The following is a 17,060-nucleotide window of genomic DNA, read 5'->3' on the forward strand; positions in this document are numbered from 1 at the left end:
GGCGCGAGATCTTGTGTGCTCTCGCGAGATGTCCATAAGAACGCTTGGCGCTGGAATTTTGATTTGCAAACCAAGTTGTTTCTCCTGCACCGCTCACTGACTCGTTTTCTGTCACGTCTTTCGAACGTAAGGTACGCGACCTCCGTATAGTCGGAAAGTCACCCAAACCTCGTGAATAATCTCAGCGGGTAACAAACTACTGCTCGCTTTTTGCTGTCACCGGACGTTTGATAGCTAGCGAATGCTAACGCTACCGTGTTGGGTTTGTTTGTGATGTGCTGTCAAGTTAAATACTAGAGACAATGTCGCTGTTTCATGGCCTGGCAGCGAGCAGCCAGCAGCAGCTCAGCCTTTTCCTTACTCCCTCTTTTTAGGTAAAAGAAAGAGCACAGAATGTCGAAAAGGAAAAGTAGTCCTGTGAACCTCACACCCCACAAACGGCTGGCGTCCGAGCCGCATGACGAAAACGAAAATGAAGATGAAGAGGGAGAGTCTCGACGTTGTACACAGGTAAACACGTTCAGAGGCTACGTTCACACTGCAGGGCGTCCAATTTTATTTATTTATTTATTTACTTTGGTTAAATAAAATCTTTTTTTTTAATGTGTACTCGTTCACATTGCAAAAAACAAATGCGACTAATGGGTATGCAACACATACGTTATGCGCACAAAGGAGTGACTTGTACACACACGCACACACAAAAAAAAACAACGTCACGTGGCTTGTGTTACAGGAAGTATGGTCCCGCGCGGGTGCGTGTATTCACCTTTTGCGTGATACGTCACAGCTTTTGTAGGAACGCTTGACGGACGGCAAAATACCTGTAGCTATTTGCGCCCGTTGAAGCTCCTGTAAAGCGTACAGTCCCATGTCCATTTATATAAGCAGTTATCTTATAAAATGGTCACATCTTGCTGTGTGGTTGGATGTCCTAAAAGACAAGTGTGTCAAACTTGGCTTTTTATCACACACCTGCTGATGAAGATAAAAGACACCGACGGATAGCAACAATCAACGATTGCTGAAGTGGTGGATGCTATGGATAGATAGGAAAATTACTTATGGTTGATCTACTAAAGATGATGCCTCGTCATTGCTGCGCATAATAAATAAACTGTTTTCGTAGCTGTATTACTACTATCACCAATTTATCCATCATCTTTCAAGTGGGATTAAATTAAAGTCAAATATAAATACGATACTGTAATTGTTATTCAAAACAACTTTGTTTGCCTGTTTAGGAGCAAAGTGTGGGTGAGGTGCCAAGTGACGCTGGCATAGTGGAGAGCATCACGTTGAAGAACTTCATGTGCCACTCTTTCCTCGGCCCCATCACCTTTGGGTCCAACATCAACTTTGTCATCGGCCGCAATGGAAGTGAGTGGAACAGATTTTTTTTGCGGGGGGCGGTGGGTTATTAAAAATCACCTGACCCTAATTGTATTTTTTTTTTCAGGCGAAATGCTCCTTGTTGTCCATCTCTTTAGTCATTCCGCTTGAAATCTGCCCTTTTTCCATGCAGGTGGAAAGAGCGCCATTCTGACAGCGCTCATTGTTTCGTTAGGCGGGAATGCGCAGGCCACAAGCAGGGGATCATCCCTCAAGAGCTTTGTCAAGGAAGGTGAAAGGTAAAGGCTTTGGCCTGATCAAAATTTGCAATCTAGTATATTTTCTGCTACATCCCCTGCATGGATGCTTGAAAGTTGGATTTGCACTGCAGGTTCAAGTGGTCACTTCTAATGTAATGTCTGTACTATAATTTGTGACAGTTTATTTTCAAGTGACACATCTGCTCACTTTTACCCGATTGATTTGAATAATGATTTGTAATCTCCGTATGTCTCTCTATTCATGTTTTGCTCTTTCCCTCTCCCTTCTGTCTCGCCTCTCTTTTTTGTTCCCACACTTACTTTTTCCTTCATTTCTTTTTCTTTCTTTTTCCTTAGCCATATTTGGAAGTGAATGTCAATGTGTTACTCAAAACAGTGCCTGTTGATGAAGGTTTTCATGTCCTTGAGCTTGGGAACAAAAAAAAAAATCACTGGGCAATTCTTGCAGTGCTAACACATTTTGCCTAATGTGGCTTGTTATGGGATTGATGTTAAATGACCCCGAATATAGCGGCACACCGCAGTGTTGGCTGGAGGAGCTATCTTCTTCTCTTTGAAACTTAGAAACATTTGATGCCATTTTGGCCTGACCAGCACGGGACATTGCAACCTTGAAATGAGAACAACTTGGAAGTCGTAACACCCTGCACTTCGGAGGTTCCATTGTATTTGTGTGTTTTCATGAAATGGGGCACACACATGCAGTCCCAATTAGATTAATACACCGTGATGCTCATTATTATTTCTCGGTTGTCACAGCTCGGCCGATGTGTCTATCACCTTACATAACCAAGGGAAGGACGCCTACAAACCTGAGCTGTATGGTCCGTCCATCATCATAGACTTGAGACTCACCCACGATGGAGTGAGAACGTACAAGCTGAAGAGTCAAAGCGGTAAACTTGAGTTGAGACTCAAACACAGCGCTAACACACGCGGTTCGGTCAGGTTTGATACCGTCGCCGCACTTGATCTGCGAGACCGTTTAGGTGTCAGTGCTGCTGTTTAGATTAGCGACTGACTTCAAAGGGACTCAGTAGTTAATGTCTGTATGTGACCAATAAACTGCCATATCTACACGTACGACCTACAAAATGACCTTGAAACGATCTGAAATTCAAGCCTCTTGGAATTTTATTCGGCAATCTGCCGCACCTTTGCTGCATTGCATCGTTGCACTAAATCAAACCGCGGATAAGTATCTCCTTTTTCGTTGTTTAATTTTCACAAGTCTTGCGTTTACTGGGCTAAACCTGCAACATTGCGTATCATATTTCGTGCCGTATACTGGAATCGTCTGTTGCCACGGCAATAAAAAGCCCTTGAATCCTTGAAAAGCTCACCTTTAAATATAACTTGAGAGAACAACTATGAAATAAATGAGTCCCGAAGAATCTACTAAAATAATAGCAATCAGGGCCCTGGTGGGGTGGCGGGTGACGTCAGCGATTCTGTGTGCGAGTGTCAGGGCGTGAACGAGGGTTGACAGCAGCTCTCACGCCCTCCTGTATGTGTTTTATAGATTGTATACTGTAAAAACACAATAAAACGCATCACGATTAACTCATTCAGTACCAGCCAATTCTGGACCAAGTCTGAAAAGACGTTTAAAAACGTCTTTGGGAGTGAATGAGTTAACTGCAGATTTCCACAATATTGCTGGGATTTCCGGAACAGAGAAGTAGATGCATTCCACAAAAGAATCTGCTATCCCTTCTTTGTAGTTGTAATTGTGTTTTTCTTTATAGGTCAAATCATCTCAACCAAAAAGGAGGAGCTTGCGTCAATTCTGGACAATTTTAATATTCAGGTAGCAGTTATACAAATAAAGGATATCGTGTATGAGAGCGTTGATCAACCTGACTTTTTTTCTTACCTAAGGTCAACAATCCTGTGTCAGTTCTCACCCAGGAGATGAGCAAGTACTTCCTGCACTCTAAAGGAGAGGCAGACAAATACAAGGTTTGCTTTCCTTGAAGTTTGTGTTTTCTGTGTTCAAGAGAGAGTTTTCGTCACTTGTCCCTTTTTTTTTTTTTTTTGGCACAGTTTTTTATGAAGGCCACACAACTGGAACAAATGAGAGAGGACTTTATCCACATCAAAGCCACCAAGCATATGACCGAAGATAAAGTCGCGCAACACGGCGAGGTAACAATTGCTTTTGGAGGGTATAAGTGGCATAAATTGCTGGGCATTAAAACAAATGATGCGTGAACAACGTATTTATTGAAAGGCTATAAAAAGGGAAAATAAAATATTTTAGTCTTATAGCGGTTAAATACTTTTTTAATTTCAAATTAACTTAACATGGATTTCCTGTGCGTTTTTTTTTTTTTTGGGTGATGGGAAATGAGAACATGTCAGCCAACCGGCGGCTCAGAATGGATTGCGGTCATAATGGACCTTTCAGGCGTCGTTTGTTTGAATGTGTGTCACAGTATCTGAAAGAGCTGAAGCAAAAGTACATGGAGAGAGAGGACCGTTACAAGAACTTGTCGTCGATTGATGAGATGCGCAACAAGCTGGAGGAGTTACAGAAGCAGATGGCCTGGGCTCTGGTAAGCTCATTTGCTCTTGAATCACAAAGTTTGTCGAGAGACCACATCTGAAAATGACATTTTGGCTTTTTGGCAGGTGATGGAGATGGAGAAGGAGCTCAAGCCAATGAGAGAGAAACTACAGGCCAATCAACAATCCACGCAGAAATATGACGACAAAGTGAACGAATGGAAGGTAATAACGCCACAGAAGCCTCGAGCGGTTTCGTTCACATGAAGAGCGTGCCTCCGCTTCCAGAACAAGGTCAAGGAGGCCGAGAAGCAGTACAAACAAATCCAGGAACAGCTGGAAGGCGTCACACAGCAGGCCCAGGAACTGCAGCCCAAATGTGCCGAGCTCAAGGCCGAGGCACAGAGACTCGATTCTCTGTTTAAGTCCAGCGAGGTTAGCGGTTGTCCTTTAGCCTCTTCGGTCTCAACACAATGGTCGTCCAAGGCGTTGACTTTAATTGCGCGCCTCTTTCCAGGTTGCAGTCCACAGATGCCAGGTTAACCTGCGGGACCTCGAGAAGGACAAGGCTCAGCTGTCCTCGAAGATAAATGATCTCCGGCTTAGGTGCAATGTACAAACGGTACCGTCCAGCGCGTTCCCCTTCCCGGTGGTTCTCACTTTGCGCATCTTTCCAGCATCAACCAGGCAACGGGGTCGGCGAGGCAGGCCAAGGTCGAGACCATGCAGCGCATCCAGTGCCACCTGGAAGATCTGAATCACCGGATGTCAACTCAGGATCAACAGATTGGCCAGTATCAGTGCGCCCGCACGAGTGCCAAGGAGGAACATGGAAAGTTACGGTAAGAAAAAAAAAGTCAATGGAGAGCTATGAACATAGTTATACATCGGAATAATCTCTTGCGATCGTGGAAATAGTGTGTCTGCTGCCCCTCGGCTCAATGAACAGGTGATGTGTTTTTAGATGGCAACAGTTTGTGATTGCCTCTTGATGTGCCTTCAGACAAGAGCACGATACGCTGAAGAGTTCCATGGAAGCCCACAGTCGGAGCTTGTGGACGATGGAAGGCAGTCGATCCAATCAGCTGCGGCGCTTTGGCGAACACATGCCCGCGCTGCTCTCTGCCATCCAGGATGCTCACAAGCAGGGTCGATTCAAGCACAAGCCTCGAGGGCCCCTGGGTAATATTCGACTCTATAATTCCATGCACCTGTAATATAGCGAGAGCCAAATGGTCCCCCGGGTCGTAGTTTACATACCACCACTTCAAGATATACAGATGAAAGCAAAGTTTACTCCATATACTCCATACAGTGGTACCTCTACTTACGAACGTCTCTTCATACGGAATTTTCAAGTTACGAAACGCCTCAACAGGAAAATATTGCCTCTTGTTACGAAAGAAATTTCAAGATACGAAAGGTAAAAATCCAGTATGGGCTGCTACTTGCAGCTCCGAGTTTCCTGAACGCAACATACTTACAGCTGCTCTGCCATTGGCTACTACCAAGCATCTTCCTGGCATCCCATTGGCTAAGAGGGACCTCTACCATACGTGTCTTTGTGTATAGAGAGATATGTGTCTTTGCAGCGTCCTCGTTATTTGCCATAAGGCATTCCGATAGTTTTATATAGATGTGAATCATCCAGAAAAATTGTTCACCAGTAGGGCGTTTTCTCACAATGCTGTTTGCCTTGGACATATTCAAAGGATTGTTACAAGCCGACAAAAGCAAACATCCTTGGATCAGTTCTTTACAAAACGGCAGGCAAAAAACACTTCTGAGAGAGAACATGAACTAAAGAGGGCAAGAAACGATGAGGATGCAGTTAAAAGTTAAATGACCATCATTTTTATTCTTTACTCTGCACAACTCTCATTTATTGTGCAATAATCTAATTGTAACATGTTACTTATTTGGATGCATTTTTATGCTTTAGGAAACATTTGTCTGAATTTTGGGGGGACTTGGAACGGATTAGGGCATTTACATGGAAAACGCACCTCTACTTTTCTTCCAGAAACAATTAATTTCATAAGTAGAGGTACCATTGTATCTGATTTTATGTCACAGTGGAGAGAAAAAAAAGAGTGAAAGTTTGATTTTTTTAATCCGCTATTAAACCATTAAACGTCTGCGCTGCAGGTTATCTGATCAAGCTGAAAGACCCGCAGCAGGCTCTCGCCATCGAGGTGTGTTTACAAAGTCTGCTGCAGACCTTCACCTGTGACAACTACGATGATGAGAAAGTGTTGAAAGGTCTCATGGCCAAAGTCCTGCCGTCCGGCCGCAGGCCTCCAATCATCACCAGCAAGTTTCTCCCACACGTCCATGATACAAGAAGGAGGTGTGGGAGGCTTCAGCCGGAACTGAACAGCGAACATGTACAAATCCAGAGTCGAGGTTGACTTGGTTTGTCTCATTTAGGGCTGTGAACCACCCGGAATATCCCTCTGTGCTTCAAACTCTAGAAATCGACGACCCGGTTGTGGCCAATTGTCTGATCGATCAAAGGGGCATTGAGAACATTTTGCTCATCAAGGTACTGTATCAATGTTATTTCTAGTGCTGTCAGTTTCACGCGTTATTATCTGCATTCATTTAAAACAATTTTAACTCGATTAATTTTGAGCGCGAGATTAATGCGGCACCACGTCACAGCCGATGTTACGTTGCTCTAAAATAATAAAATGTGCTCCAAGTTTGAATAACTGCTTCAAGTGAAAAATGTTAATGTAAAACTGAAAATCGAAATTGTTGTTTCAGTAATTATTTGCATTTTGCACAAAGAAAACGGATCCACGATTCCATGTTGATGAGAGCGTTAAAATGGGAAAAATAGGAGAAAAAGAAATCAAAGGAAATTTTGAATAGATAAAAATCTGTGATTAATTACGACGAATTCAGAGTTAACTGACATTTTACATTTGATCGCGATTAAATATTTTAATCGTTTGACAGCACTAGTTATTTCTATTTCTAAATGCCAGAATAATGACAGAAGGATTTTTTTGGGGGGGGGGGGGACAATTTTTCATAACCTTTTTCAAAGTCAGAATTTGACATACTGTTCAAATATTGTTTGCTACAGAAATAAATCCTATTTATTCCAAAGTTCGGGCCTCTAAAGGTAATATTAAATCAATGATAGTAGTTGTGAAGCAGAAGCACTTCACTTTTGATGGCTTAAGATATGCATTCAAGGACCTCACAAATGTAGACAAAAACTATCATTGTGTAAATCTGAAAGAAGTCAAGATCCCACCAGATGTACCAAAGTAATACTTGAAATGTCTTGGACAACAAGTAGAGCAGATTTTCTGCACAGAACAGAGATGTTCCAGCAAATACTGTATGCAAATGAAGAACCATGAATATGTGGGGGCGGGGTTTACTGTATCTTGTTCTGAATGTTTCCGCCACTTTGGGTTGGTTGACTGTGTTTTTGCGCGCTCCTCCTTAGAATCGCGCTGAGGCTTGTCGCGTGATGATGTCCGGACACCCGCCCCCAAATTGCTACCAGGCTTTCTCCAAGGACGGCGATCAGGTTTTCACCAACCGCTGTTACGCCGCCGAGCAGACCCGAGCCAACTGCCTCTCGGGGGACGTGGAGGAGGAGATCAGGTGAAAATCTGCCAGGCGAAATATTGGCGCCCGTGTTAAGCGTTGCGTATTAACCAACGCCGCGTTGTCGTCCTTGCTTTGTAGACATCTTAAAAGAGAGCTGGAGACTCAAAAAGCGCAGGCAGCAAACTTGCATCAACAAATGAAGAGGTTGGACGACGACATCAAACTGAACGAGAGCCTGGAGAAGAAAGCCCATGCAGAAATAAAGATTGCCAAAGTATTGCTTTTTTTTTTTTTTTTTTCACTTTGTTGTGAAATGTTATTTAATTTATGCTGAGTGTAATCATGAATGTGGAACTCCTCATTTATTACAGGACAAAGCCACAAAGTATCGACTGGAGCTGTCAGACCTCCAGAATTTGGAAGAGCCTCAGTTGGAGGACCTCAAGCCGCTGGTTGGTTACCGAGTGCGCTGTTGGCAAGCGCCGGGGGCGCAGTCCCTCCGCTCGACTTAACTGTCAACTTTTCAGGAGGAGGACCTTCAGGAGATTGTCGCCAAGATCTCCAACAAGATCAGAAAGTCAGAGGAGGAAAAAGCCCAGACGTCGGTGCTCAAGGAGAACTATGAGAAAGCGGAGCAGGAGTACAAGCGGCACAAGGAGCGCATCAACACCATCACCGAGGAAGTAGATGCTGTCAAGGTAAGGTGCCTCCAACGCTCTCAAATTGGTTTCTGAGCAACACGTGATGACAATTGTGAACCCTCACTATTGGCATGTAATTATCGCTGTCGTGTCAACGATTCAATTTGATGTGAGGACATGATGCGTCACATCAGTATTTGAGACGACTGTGCATGTCACATGCACATTTTAGTATTATTGTTTAATAATGCAACACAATTTTTATTGGATTAATCATTTATGGGTTGATTGTAGATAATTTTTGGACTGTAAATTCCCCCTTTTTTTTCATAGTTTGGTTGGTCCTGCGACTTCAACTCAGGTGCGACGTGTGTATTTTAAAACTAGAGCTCGGACTCGCAGCCCAAATCCCCGTTCCCTAATTGCAGGAAATCATTTGAATATTGTTGCATTGTTACACTTCATTTCAGGATGTGGCGATAATGCACTAAAAGTTGTTGCCAACAATTTTAGATAATTTTATGCCGCCGGCTGAAAATCGCGCAAAATGTCCACATGGCCATGAATTGATTTTCAACACGTCAATTTTCCACACCGACTCGGGCTGGTGCGGTCCTACGCAAGCTTTGTTGCATGAAGTGATGAAAAGCTTCGTAACCCCCCCCACCCCGGTCATTGCAAAGGAGGAGCTGATCAAAGTGGACCAGGCGGTGATGAAGTGCAAGCATCACAAAAAGTACTACGACGACAAGCGCAACAGCCATCTCCAAAGCATCCAGGAGCTGGAATCCACGTTGCAGAAGAAGGAGCAGGAAGTTCAGGTAGGAACGTCCACGGTGTACGTTTCGGAAGGATTCAGCAGGTTGCCCCTCGTTGGATTCTGTTGCAGGTAAGCATTTCCAAAGCCAGAGAGATCTGGCCCGAGCGCCTTGAAGTGGAGCGCAATGCCAGGAGCTTGGACACGGAGATCAGCCGCCTCAAGGTGAAGATCACCACCCAGCAGGAGCAAGAGGGCGACCGCGAGGAGATTATCAGGTGCCTTTTATGCAGAAATCTCAAATAACACGTCACCCACCATTTTGAGCCTCTGCCGGCCGATTTGGCTCGCCAGCCAATCCCATGGCACATATAAACAACCATTCGCGCTCAAAGGACAGTTTTGTTATCAACTGTACATACTTTAGATTGTGAAAGGCAGAATCCCAAGAGAAACTGAATTTCAGCCGCTTGTCCATCTTTTCCTGGACTGAGGTCCACAGCTTCCAAAATCTTGAATGGCATAATAGACTTCATCCACTCCTGTTTCGGCGCAGTGTGCAGATGAAACCAAAAATCTACATGCTATATATATATTTTAAAAAAAAATACCAAACACTTGTATTTCTCACTGCCCAACATGGTTACGTGGTGGCCCCGGGCCATCGGGCCACTGTTTCTGTCGGACCCTGAAATGTATTGACCGTTGCAGAGAGTACCGTGATGCTCTGGCCAAGTACAAGAACACCGCACAGCAGATGAAGAACTTCAATCTGTTTATCAAAAGCCTGGATAGAGTGATGAATCGAAGACTGAAGGTTTTTGGTGACATGAGGAGGTAAGCGAGGAAAGCAACCCCCCCCCTCCCCCACGCTTATTTCTCCCAAGTACTGCGACTGCTTTTAAAGTCGCCGCACCTTCTTGACTTCAGGTTCCTGTCGGCGCGTTGCCAATATTACTTCAGAAGCATGCTGGCGCAGAGAGGCTACACTGGGACCATGAACTTTGACCACAAGAACGAGACCCTCGCCATCTCTGTGAGAATGCCCCCTTTACCCCCTGAAAATATTTTTTCTGCAACCGAGGCAAGAACATTTTTTTTCCCTCATCCCGGTATAGGTGCAGCCTGGAAAAGGAAGCGAGCGCGATTGGGTCAACATGCGCTCCCTTTCGGGGGGAGAGCGCTCTTTCTCTACAGTGTGCTTCGTCCTCTCACTCTGGGCCATCACGGAGGCACCCTTCCGCTGCCTGGATGAATTTGATGTTTATATGGTCCGTCACGTTTTGTTTCAGTGCTCTGAGAAGAGCTCGTCTTGAAAGTGCGCTATGATGTTGAATTTAGGACATGGTCAATCGGAGGATCTCAATGGACATGATGCTGCAAGTGGCCGATGGCCAACGCTACCGGCAGTTTATCTTCCTCACGCCACAAAGCATGAGGTAAGCGCTCATATCATCAATATCGTTCGATTATTTGGCTCCTAATGATTTTTGCTCAAGTGTTACATAACAGCAACAGCACCAAGGTTCCACGTCAAGGGCTGGAATTGGCAATCAACAGCTTGAAGCCTCTATTTTGAAGATTTTTGTTGTTGTTTTTAGTATGTGCCAAAATGCCACCATAGAGAACTCGTATGTCCGAGTTTAGCTCACAAGACAAAACATAAAATAAAAAATAATCATCCTCTGAAGGCACGCATCTTGAAAAATCACAAGGCATCACTGTAGTAGCCTCGCTATATTCATACATTTTTATAATGAACAGTTTCATTCTTACAAAAACATTGTACCTTTATTTTCCTTCTCCTCTTTAAGTTCTCTTCCAGAAACGGATCTCCTCACCATCCTCCGTCTCAAAGATCCGCAAAGAGGCCAAGAAAACCAAGAGGAAGATAAATCCTAATGAGCAAGTTCTAGCACTAGCCCCTCCCCTTCAGTAACAAGTATTTGTTTTCAAAAATATGTTGACCAAAATATATCTCAAAGGGGAAGTCGACCCAACATTTTCTTTACAATATTTTCTATGCGGCTCCAGTAGTAATATTGCGTTTCAGGGAGTGGCCATTTTGCTGCTTTTTTTGTTTTGTTTTGTCAAGACTCAGGTAATCACCAGTCACGGCTCATCTTGCAAATGTCACATGACCAAACTCAGAAAACAGGTGAGCCATGATTGGTCTTTACCTGAGCTCTGAGCAACCATTGATGTCATAGCCGCCCCCTGAGACGTGTAAAAACAGGTGGATTTTTGCTCTGTAATTCATATTCCAGACACCAAGACTAATCAGAATGCCGTGTTTAGGCTCATGAAGGCCCATTGTAAAGAGAATTTTTGGACTTCCCACTTTAAATTGATTTATTTGAAATTTGTTTCTGCGCACATAAAGGTTTGCACTTTCACATTTTGCATGGGTTTAGTAGTGTGGATTCTTCTATCTAATCTAGGATGATGACTGATCTCTTGGTGCAAAAACTGCTTTCCAAACAGCTGTCATAAAATTACATTCTAAAGTTTTTTTAATATATATAAAAATAGTAATGATAAAAAAATGGTGTGACATTTTTATGACGCTTTGTCTTTAACAATGGAGACATTTGTTTTGTAAAATTTAAACTTTATTCTGGGAAAATGACAACTTTCAAGACTTATTCCCCATTAAAATCACTGTCCTACAGTACATATTTTTTGAATATGATGACTTAAAACAAGCGTAAAAAACACTACAGGAATTTGAAACAGTACATCCTTTGGCCTTACTAGTAAGACAATTAATAGGACAACTTTGGAATACGAATAGGGCAACTACATGTTGCTGGTGCAGCAAAACTACTTGTGGGCATTTTGGTGTGAGTAGTGTCCAAGGGCTACTAGTGCGTAACATGCATACTATTTTGGTTTGAAGATTTATTTTGAACATGAAAACAATTAAAAAAAAAAAAAAACACACCAAACATTTGGCCTGGTAGTGATCATAGTGCAATGCAGTCATTAACTAGTGAGGTTTAACTGAGCGCTAGTAGGTGCCGGTTGGTAAACTTGTGCGATGAATTGTCTTACTAGTGATGACAAAGAGCATACTGCCACACGGACTTTTAACTTTATATCAAGACAATACAATAAATGCTCAAACGGTTTTCCAGAAAGGTGTCTGAGCATTAATGAAAGATCCTTGATATGAAGATTATTAGTGCCAAACTAGTTGAGCCTACGGTTAAAGTGAGCTGCCCCTCTCCGTTCCTAATGGCAACAACAACAATAGAACAAAACTTACAAAGGTAATTTCGAAAATGTACAATTTTTTTTTCCTGGCTCCACATGTGCATGCTTGGGATGTGGTTATTTCCCAAATGTCACCACCGCAAACAGACCTTTTTGAGTCGAAACGGAGGGGGTGTCAGTCCTGTAAAAGCTCCCAAATACCCTCCATGTGCGCAGCATGTTCAAAGTTCAGCCCGGATCAGATGACCGGGGCTGAGCGGTCGTTGGTGACGGTCGGACGTAGTCGCACGGTGGAAAACGGGTTGCCTCCCCTGGAAAACGCAGACCGAGGATCAGTGTGTGAGCTCGTCGACAAATATATAAAACGTATCTTTATTCATATCGCGCTTTCACATCAGCTGCACTTGTAACACCGCAGCGTCTCCTTGGACCATGAAACGAGGATGAGCGCCAGTCAATCGATAACGTCTTTAGTGTGAGAATGAATGGAGAATGTCAAAAACAGCCTTCATCCTCTTCCACCACGCAATTTCTTTCACCGCCTCACAGACAGGCCGGAACTTTGAACTCCAGCAACAATTACCGCTTGCCATGCTACATTCCACTTTTTGTGATTTAAAAAAAAAATATATATATATATATTATTATTACTATAGTACCGTAGCAATCCTGTAGTTATGTTAACTAGTATTAAGAGTTCTTGAAGTTTCTGACTGTGAGGCTGCGAAGGTGTTTGAATTTAATTGGATCACCTTGTGTTGCTTTCGCCCGCACAGCTTGTGAACAACTGAAAAAAAATATCGATCAGTGATGCCAATTAGTTGACGTCGACTCAACTATCATCCCCTTAGCATGGACTCAAGATGAATTAGTAACTGTTCAATCCCTCCTATATCTTGAGTTTTTTTTAGTTTTTGTTATTTTTAGTGGACTTATTTGGGTCTCTAATAGGGATTCTGGAATGAATGAATGATTCCAAGCACAGTCTTGGTAAGGGGTGTCAAATTAATTTTTGTGGCAGGCCACATCGTAGTGACCGTTTCTCTTGGAAGGCCATTATGACTGTGAAAACAAAGAAATCAGGAAAAACGGATCACTGAACAATTGTTAAGTTCGTGTAATGAGGGGTTTGATTACAAGAAAATGCTTACAATATCTCGCTTGTTTATTACAGATGAGAAGTTGAAATCTTGGTACAGATTTTAGCAATCATCGTAGAAGTTGACATGTTAGATTTGGTTTCGCGGGCCACATAAAATGATGTGGTGGACCGGTATCTGGCCCCCGGGGCCTTGAGTTTGACACCTTTGGTATAGGTGCATGGTAAAAAAAGCCCTAAATAATGATAAAGAGACAAGTAAATAATTTGGAACAACAGCGGCTGACTTACGCCAGGTAAGCAGGTGTCGGTCTGGAGGTGCCGTTGGTCTGGTTGGTCTGTAGAGGGGGAAATGACAAAACTCCTTTTGAGTCACTCGACACATTAGCCAATACTTTTCATGGAACACCCTTAAAAAAAACAAACAAACAAACAAACCGCAACAACAAAAAAAACACACACTATGTAAACATTTATTTCTGTGTGGCGAAAGACAACACAAGGCAGCGTGTGGAATCTTGTCCGTCTGGAAGTGCAAGTCGGCCCAGAAGTCTTGTTTTGTGTGTTAACTTCATAAAGGGTAGTTATTACAACAAATTATTTGCTTGTCTAAAATATTGAAACTGTCTTGAACTTTTATGAAACAATGCTCAGTAACGCCCCACAAAAAGTCATTAAAAAGAAAAATCATGTTTTTCAGAGATGCAAAGATTACAACTGAGAGCCACGACAGGCAATATAAATATATACCAGTATTGTTATGTACTGTAATAAATCAATAAATTCGTTTTGTGAATACAGTGGGGTCATTCCATGCCAAATCACCCCCCTCCCAAAAAACTATATATAAAAAGAATAAAAATTTAACCAAGAAAATTTTGGTGTTAATAAAACTTGCTGCATTTGTTGATTGAATATTCAGCTTTCGATGAACTGTCAGTAAATATTCTGATCATATGGATACTTTGACTCCTTAATTGCTGATAAACAAAAAAGAAATTTGGAATCCTTGTTGAATTCCCTTTCCCACAACTGCGGTTAGGTGAAAATTGACCCAATCGTTCCGGAGATAAAAGGTTCAAATGAAGGAGGCCGCGCCACTTTTTTTGGACAAAAAATGTCCAAATTCGCCCCTGTCCTATTTGACCTTAAAATTTGAGATTTAGTGTTGTGCCAGTACTATCAACAACAGCAAGTTTTATCAAAAAATAAATAAATAAAATAAAGAATCAAAATTCACTTGCTTTCACCCTCTGGGTGATTTGGCATTTGATTGACGCAGTGTCAAACCCGGTTTATTCCAGATGTACATAGTGTTCGGAAATTGAAATATTCTTCCCGGTCAAGTTGTAATTTGGCACCGTTTTTATGTTTGAATGATTATGGTACAGGACTCTTGGGAATTCTAAATGTGCACGAGGTTTGGACACATTCTGTTCATTCCAAATTGTTGAAGATTCAACCTGCAGTACTCAGCAGTGACCAAAAGATGGCAGTCAAAGCACAGAGAAAACGGCTTGCACAGTTTTGGCGCAAAACGATTTCAAAATCATGTGGGACTTGCATGTCCCCCTGAGTCCATTTCAGAATGTCACATACATGTGATTGAAAATCCATTTCAATTGTCTGAAACATGAAGATTATTCTTTCTCGTTTCAACTCTCCCCAGGGACACACTAAATTCACACTTGAGGTTATTCTTTCCGTTTGGTGCCGATCGTTCCTGATAGCAAACCAGCATGGTTGCATTTTTTTTTCTCTTGATGACGGCGCATTCCAGAGAAACCACACCCCTACGTTCTCCTGTTCTATTCATGTTCTTTTGTGTAGATCACTGGTGTCAAACTCAAGGCCCGGGGGCCAGATCCGGCCTGCCAGATCATTTTATGTGGCCCACCAAAGCAATTTCAATTCTTTCTAAAATACCAAAATTGCAAATTGTCTTCACTTTTAAAAGCATTTGGCTATTGCAAGAATTTTTGTTTACAACCCTCTTTAAAAAGAAATGTAATATTTGAACAAAAATGGTCTCTGATTACAAAATTATGATTAGTCATTAATTTGCTGTATTTGTGAAATATGAGAGAATTTGGGTTTACAAGCAAAGCCTAACTACGAAGTGGCCCGTGACAAAAATAACTGTGTAGAGGTGTTCAACAAACACCTCAGGTTGTCCCACAGGACATTATAGCAAGCACCGTCCTCAACCACAATGCCAATAAAATACAGTACATCATACTCAGCAGAGATGCTCATTATTTTCCATCACGACCGATTGTGAAGGCTCTGGGGCGGATTAGATTGAAATGGCAACGCAGAGGTTTTAACTCTGATTGACCCAAAGATCAAACATGTTCTGGGAAGCAGTGCAGTGAAGCAACAACAACAACAACACAACAACATGAAGAGAAATGCTGCCATGTTCAACCCAAACTCCAGAATGAAACGCAACATGAAATTGTTGCCTCTTGGCAATAATGACATTTAAATCATTGCTGTTTTTTTTTTTAATGTGAGAAACCGTTTTAACAATCCCTCAAATATCTAATCCTCAAATGTCCATAGAACATAATTATAATAATTCGTTTCAACCGCTGCATCATGCTGCCCATGTTTGATATGGGTATAGAAAAACTAAAATGACTTCAAGGTTGTGGCCGCGTAAGCTGTGCTGACTGCCACAGTTGGCGTGCATGCATTGAAGCATTTAAGCTTGTGTCGCTGGTGTTTTTCTCAGTAACTGGGCAACAGAGGGAATAACAATGCTGCCTTTTGTGCACACAACTGTAAATAATGACTGCCTTTGCATGTTCCTCAAAATAGATTGATGAGCCGAATGTGTTCAATCAACTGATACCATTCAAACTACAAACGTGTGGAAGAAAAAGAAACACGATGACCCCCAGCGACCGCAGACATAACTGAAGATCAACAGGAGGAACAAATTCTGGTCAAAGCGGAGGAAATTATGAACTGTTCCAAGTAGCAGTCAGCATTAGCAGAATCATCTGAACTTTATTTGGGGGTTGATCAGAGGCAATTTAAATTGTGGCGTGTGTGTGCTGACTCCTATTCAACATGCCTTTGAATGAATTGGTGTACCCTTGACATCTGTATTATGGCCTGTTTTACTGCCACTTCTCCATACGGCTGTACTGCTGGCAAAGCAGCATTACAGTCAGCGTAAAATGTGATGGAGAAAAGTTTGTCTACCAGCTTGAGAAATGAACAGCGCAATGTGAGCGGGAGACTGACCGTGTGGTGATCAGATGATGATGATGAGGAGACGGCGGAGGGCGTGGGGGAGTGCTGCCAGTGATTGTTGGTGGTGACGAAGGTGCCGGCGTTGGTGGATGACGGGTGGTGGGTCTTGACGGCGGCGCGCTTCAGGCTGTCGGCGTAGTCCTCCGGGGGGAGGATCATGGTGGCCTCGTCTGTTTCCGTGTCCTGGTGATGCAGGTTGACCACGCTCCGGCTGCGGTACGGCGCCGCCGACACACTGCGTCACGTAGGCCACGAATTTGCAGTTAAAAAGCACATCTTTTCAATGTACATGGAGCCATTCTGCACAAAATGGAGGTTAAGCATTGTTTTGATTTTTTTCCCCCCCACACCATTTGGTGCTACGTGCAGTTAAGTGGTCAACGTTTGTT

General features: G+C 42.8%; 2 protein-coding genes across 2 annotated transcripts in view; one reads left to right on the plus strand and one right to left on the minus strand.

Moving 5' to 3' along the window:
- On the plus strand, nt 1-14,205 carry LOC147193144 (structural maintenance of chromosomes protein 6). Its single transcript, XM_086132291.1, has 27 exons — nt 1-131; nt 375-510; nt 1,245-1,380; nt 1,526-1,631; nt 2,373-2,509; nt 3,362-3,423; nt 3,495-3,575; nt 3,660-3,761; nt 4,052-4,171; nt 4,248-4,346; nt 4,410-4,556; nt 4,639-4,727; nt 4,799-4,963; nt 5,125-5,303; nt 6,270-6,471; nt 6,552-6,666; nt 7,588-7,748; nt 7,833-7,968; nt 8,066-8,146; nt 8,222-8,392; nt 9,019-9,156; nt 9,225-9,370; nt 9,804-9,929; nt 10,023-10,128; nt 10,211-10,363; nt 10,434-10,531; nt 10,907-14,205. The coding sequence occupies exons 2-27, from the start codon at nt 394-396 to the stop codon at nt 10,992-10,994; spliced, it is 3,261 nt and encodes a 1,086-aa protein (XP_085988417.1). The 5' UTR covers nt 1-131; nt 375-393; the 3' UTR covers nt 10,995-14,205.
- The window catches only part of baiap2l1b (BAR/IMD domain containing adaptor protein 2 like 1b), a 25,640-nt gene continuing 20,010 nt past the window's right edge, over nt 11,431-17,060 (minus strand). Inside the window, exons 12-14 of the mRNA XM_086132292.1 lie at nt 16,663-16,906; nt 13,699-13,745; nt 11,431-12,619 (exon numbers count right to left, since the gene is read on the minus strand). Coding sequence (XP_085988418.1) covers nt 12,547-12,619; nt 13,699-13,745; nt 16,663-16,906 — 364 coding nt within the window. The 3' untranslated portion in view covers nt 11,431-12,546. The remainder of the gene's footprint in view (nt 12,620-13,698; nt 13,746-16,662; nt 16,907-17,060) is intronic.

Source organism: Hippocampus guttulatus, chromosome 16, assembly GCF_054856545.1.
Source record: "Hippocampus guttulatus isolate MCC_2025c chromosome 16, RoL_Hgut_1.0, whole genome shotgun sequence".
Taxonomy (NCBI): Eukaryota; Metazoa; Chordata; class Actinopteri; order Syngnathiformes; family Syngnathidae; genus Hippocampus; species Hippocampus guttulatus.

Coding starts and splice junctions, on each gene's coding strand:
- LOC147193144 (XM_086132291.1), top strand. CDS start 394: ATGTCGAAAAGGAAAAGTAGTCCTGTGAACCTCACACCCCACAAACGG. Junction 3,576..3,659: donor GAGAGGCAGACAAATACAAG/GTTTGCTTTCCT, acceptor TTTTTGGCACAG/TTTTTTATGAAGGCCACACA. Junction 9,371..9,803: donor GACCGCGAGGAGATTATCAG/GTGCCTTTTATG, acceptor TGACCGTTGCAG/AGAGTACCGTGATGCTCTGG.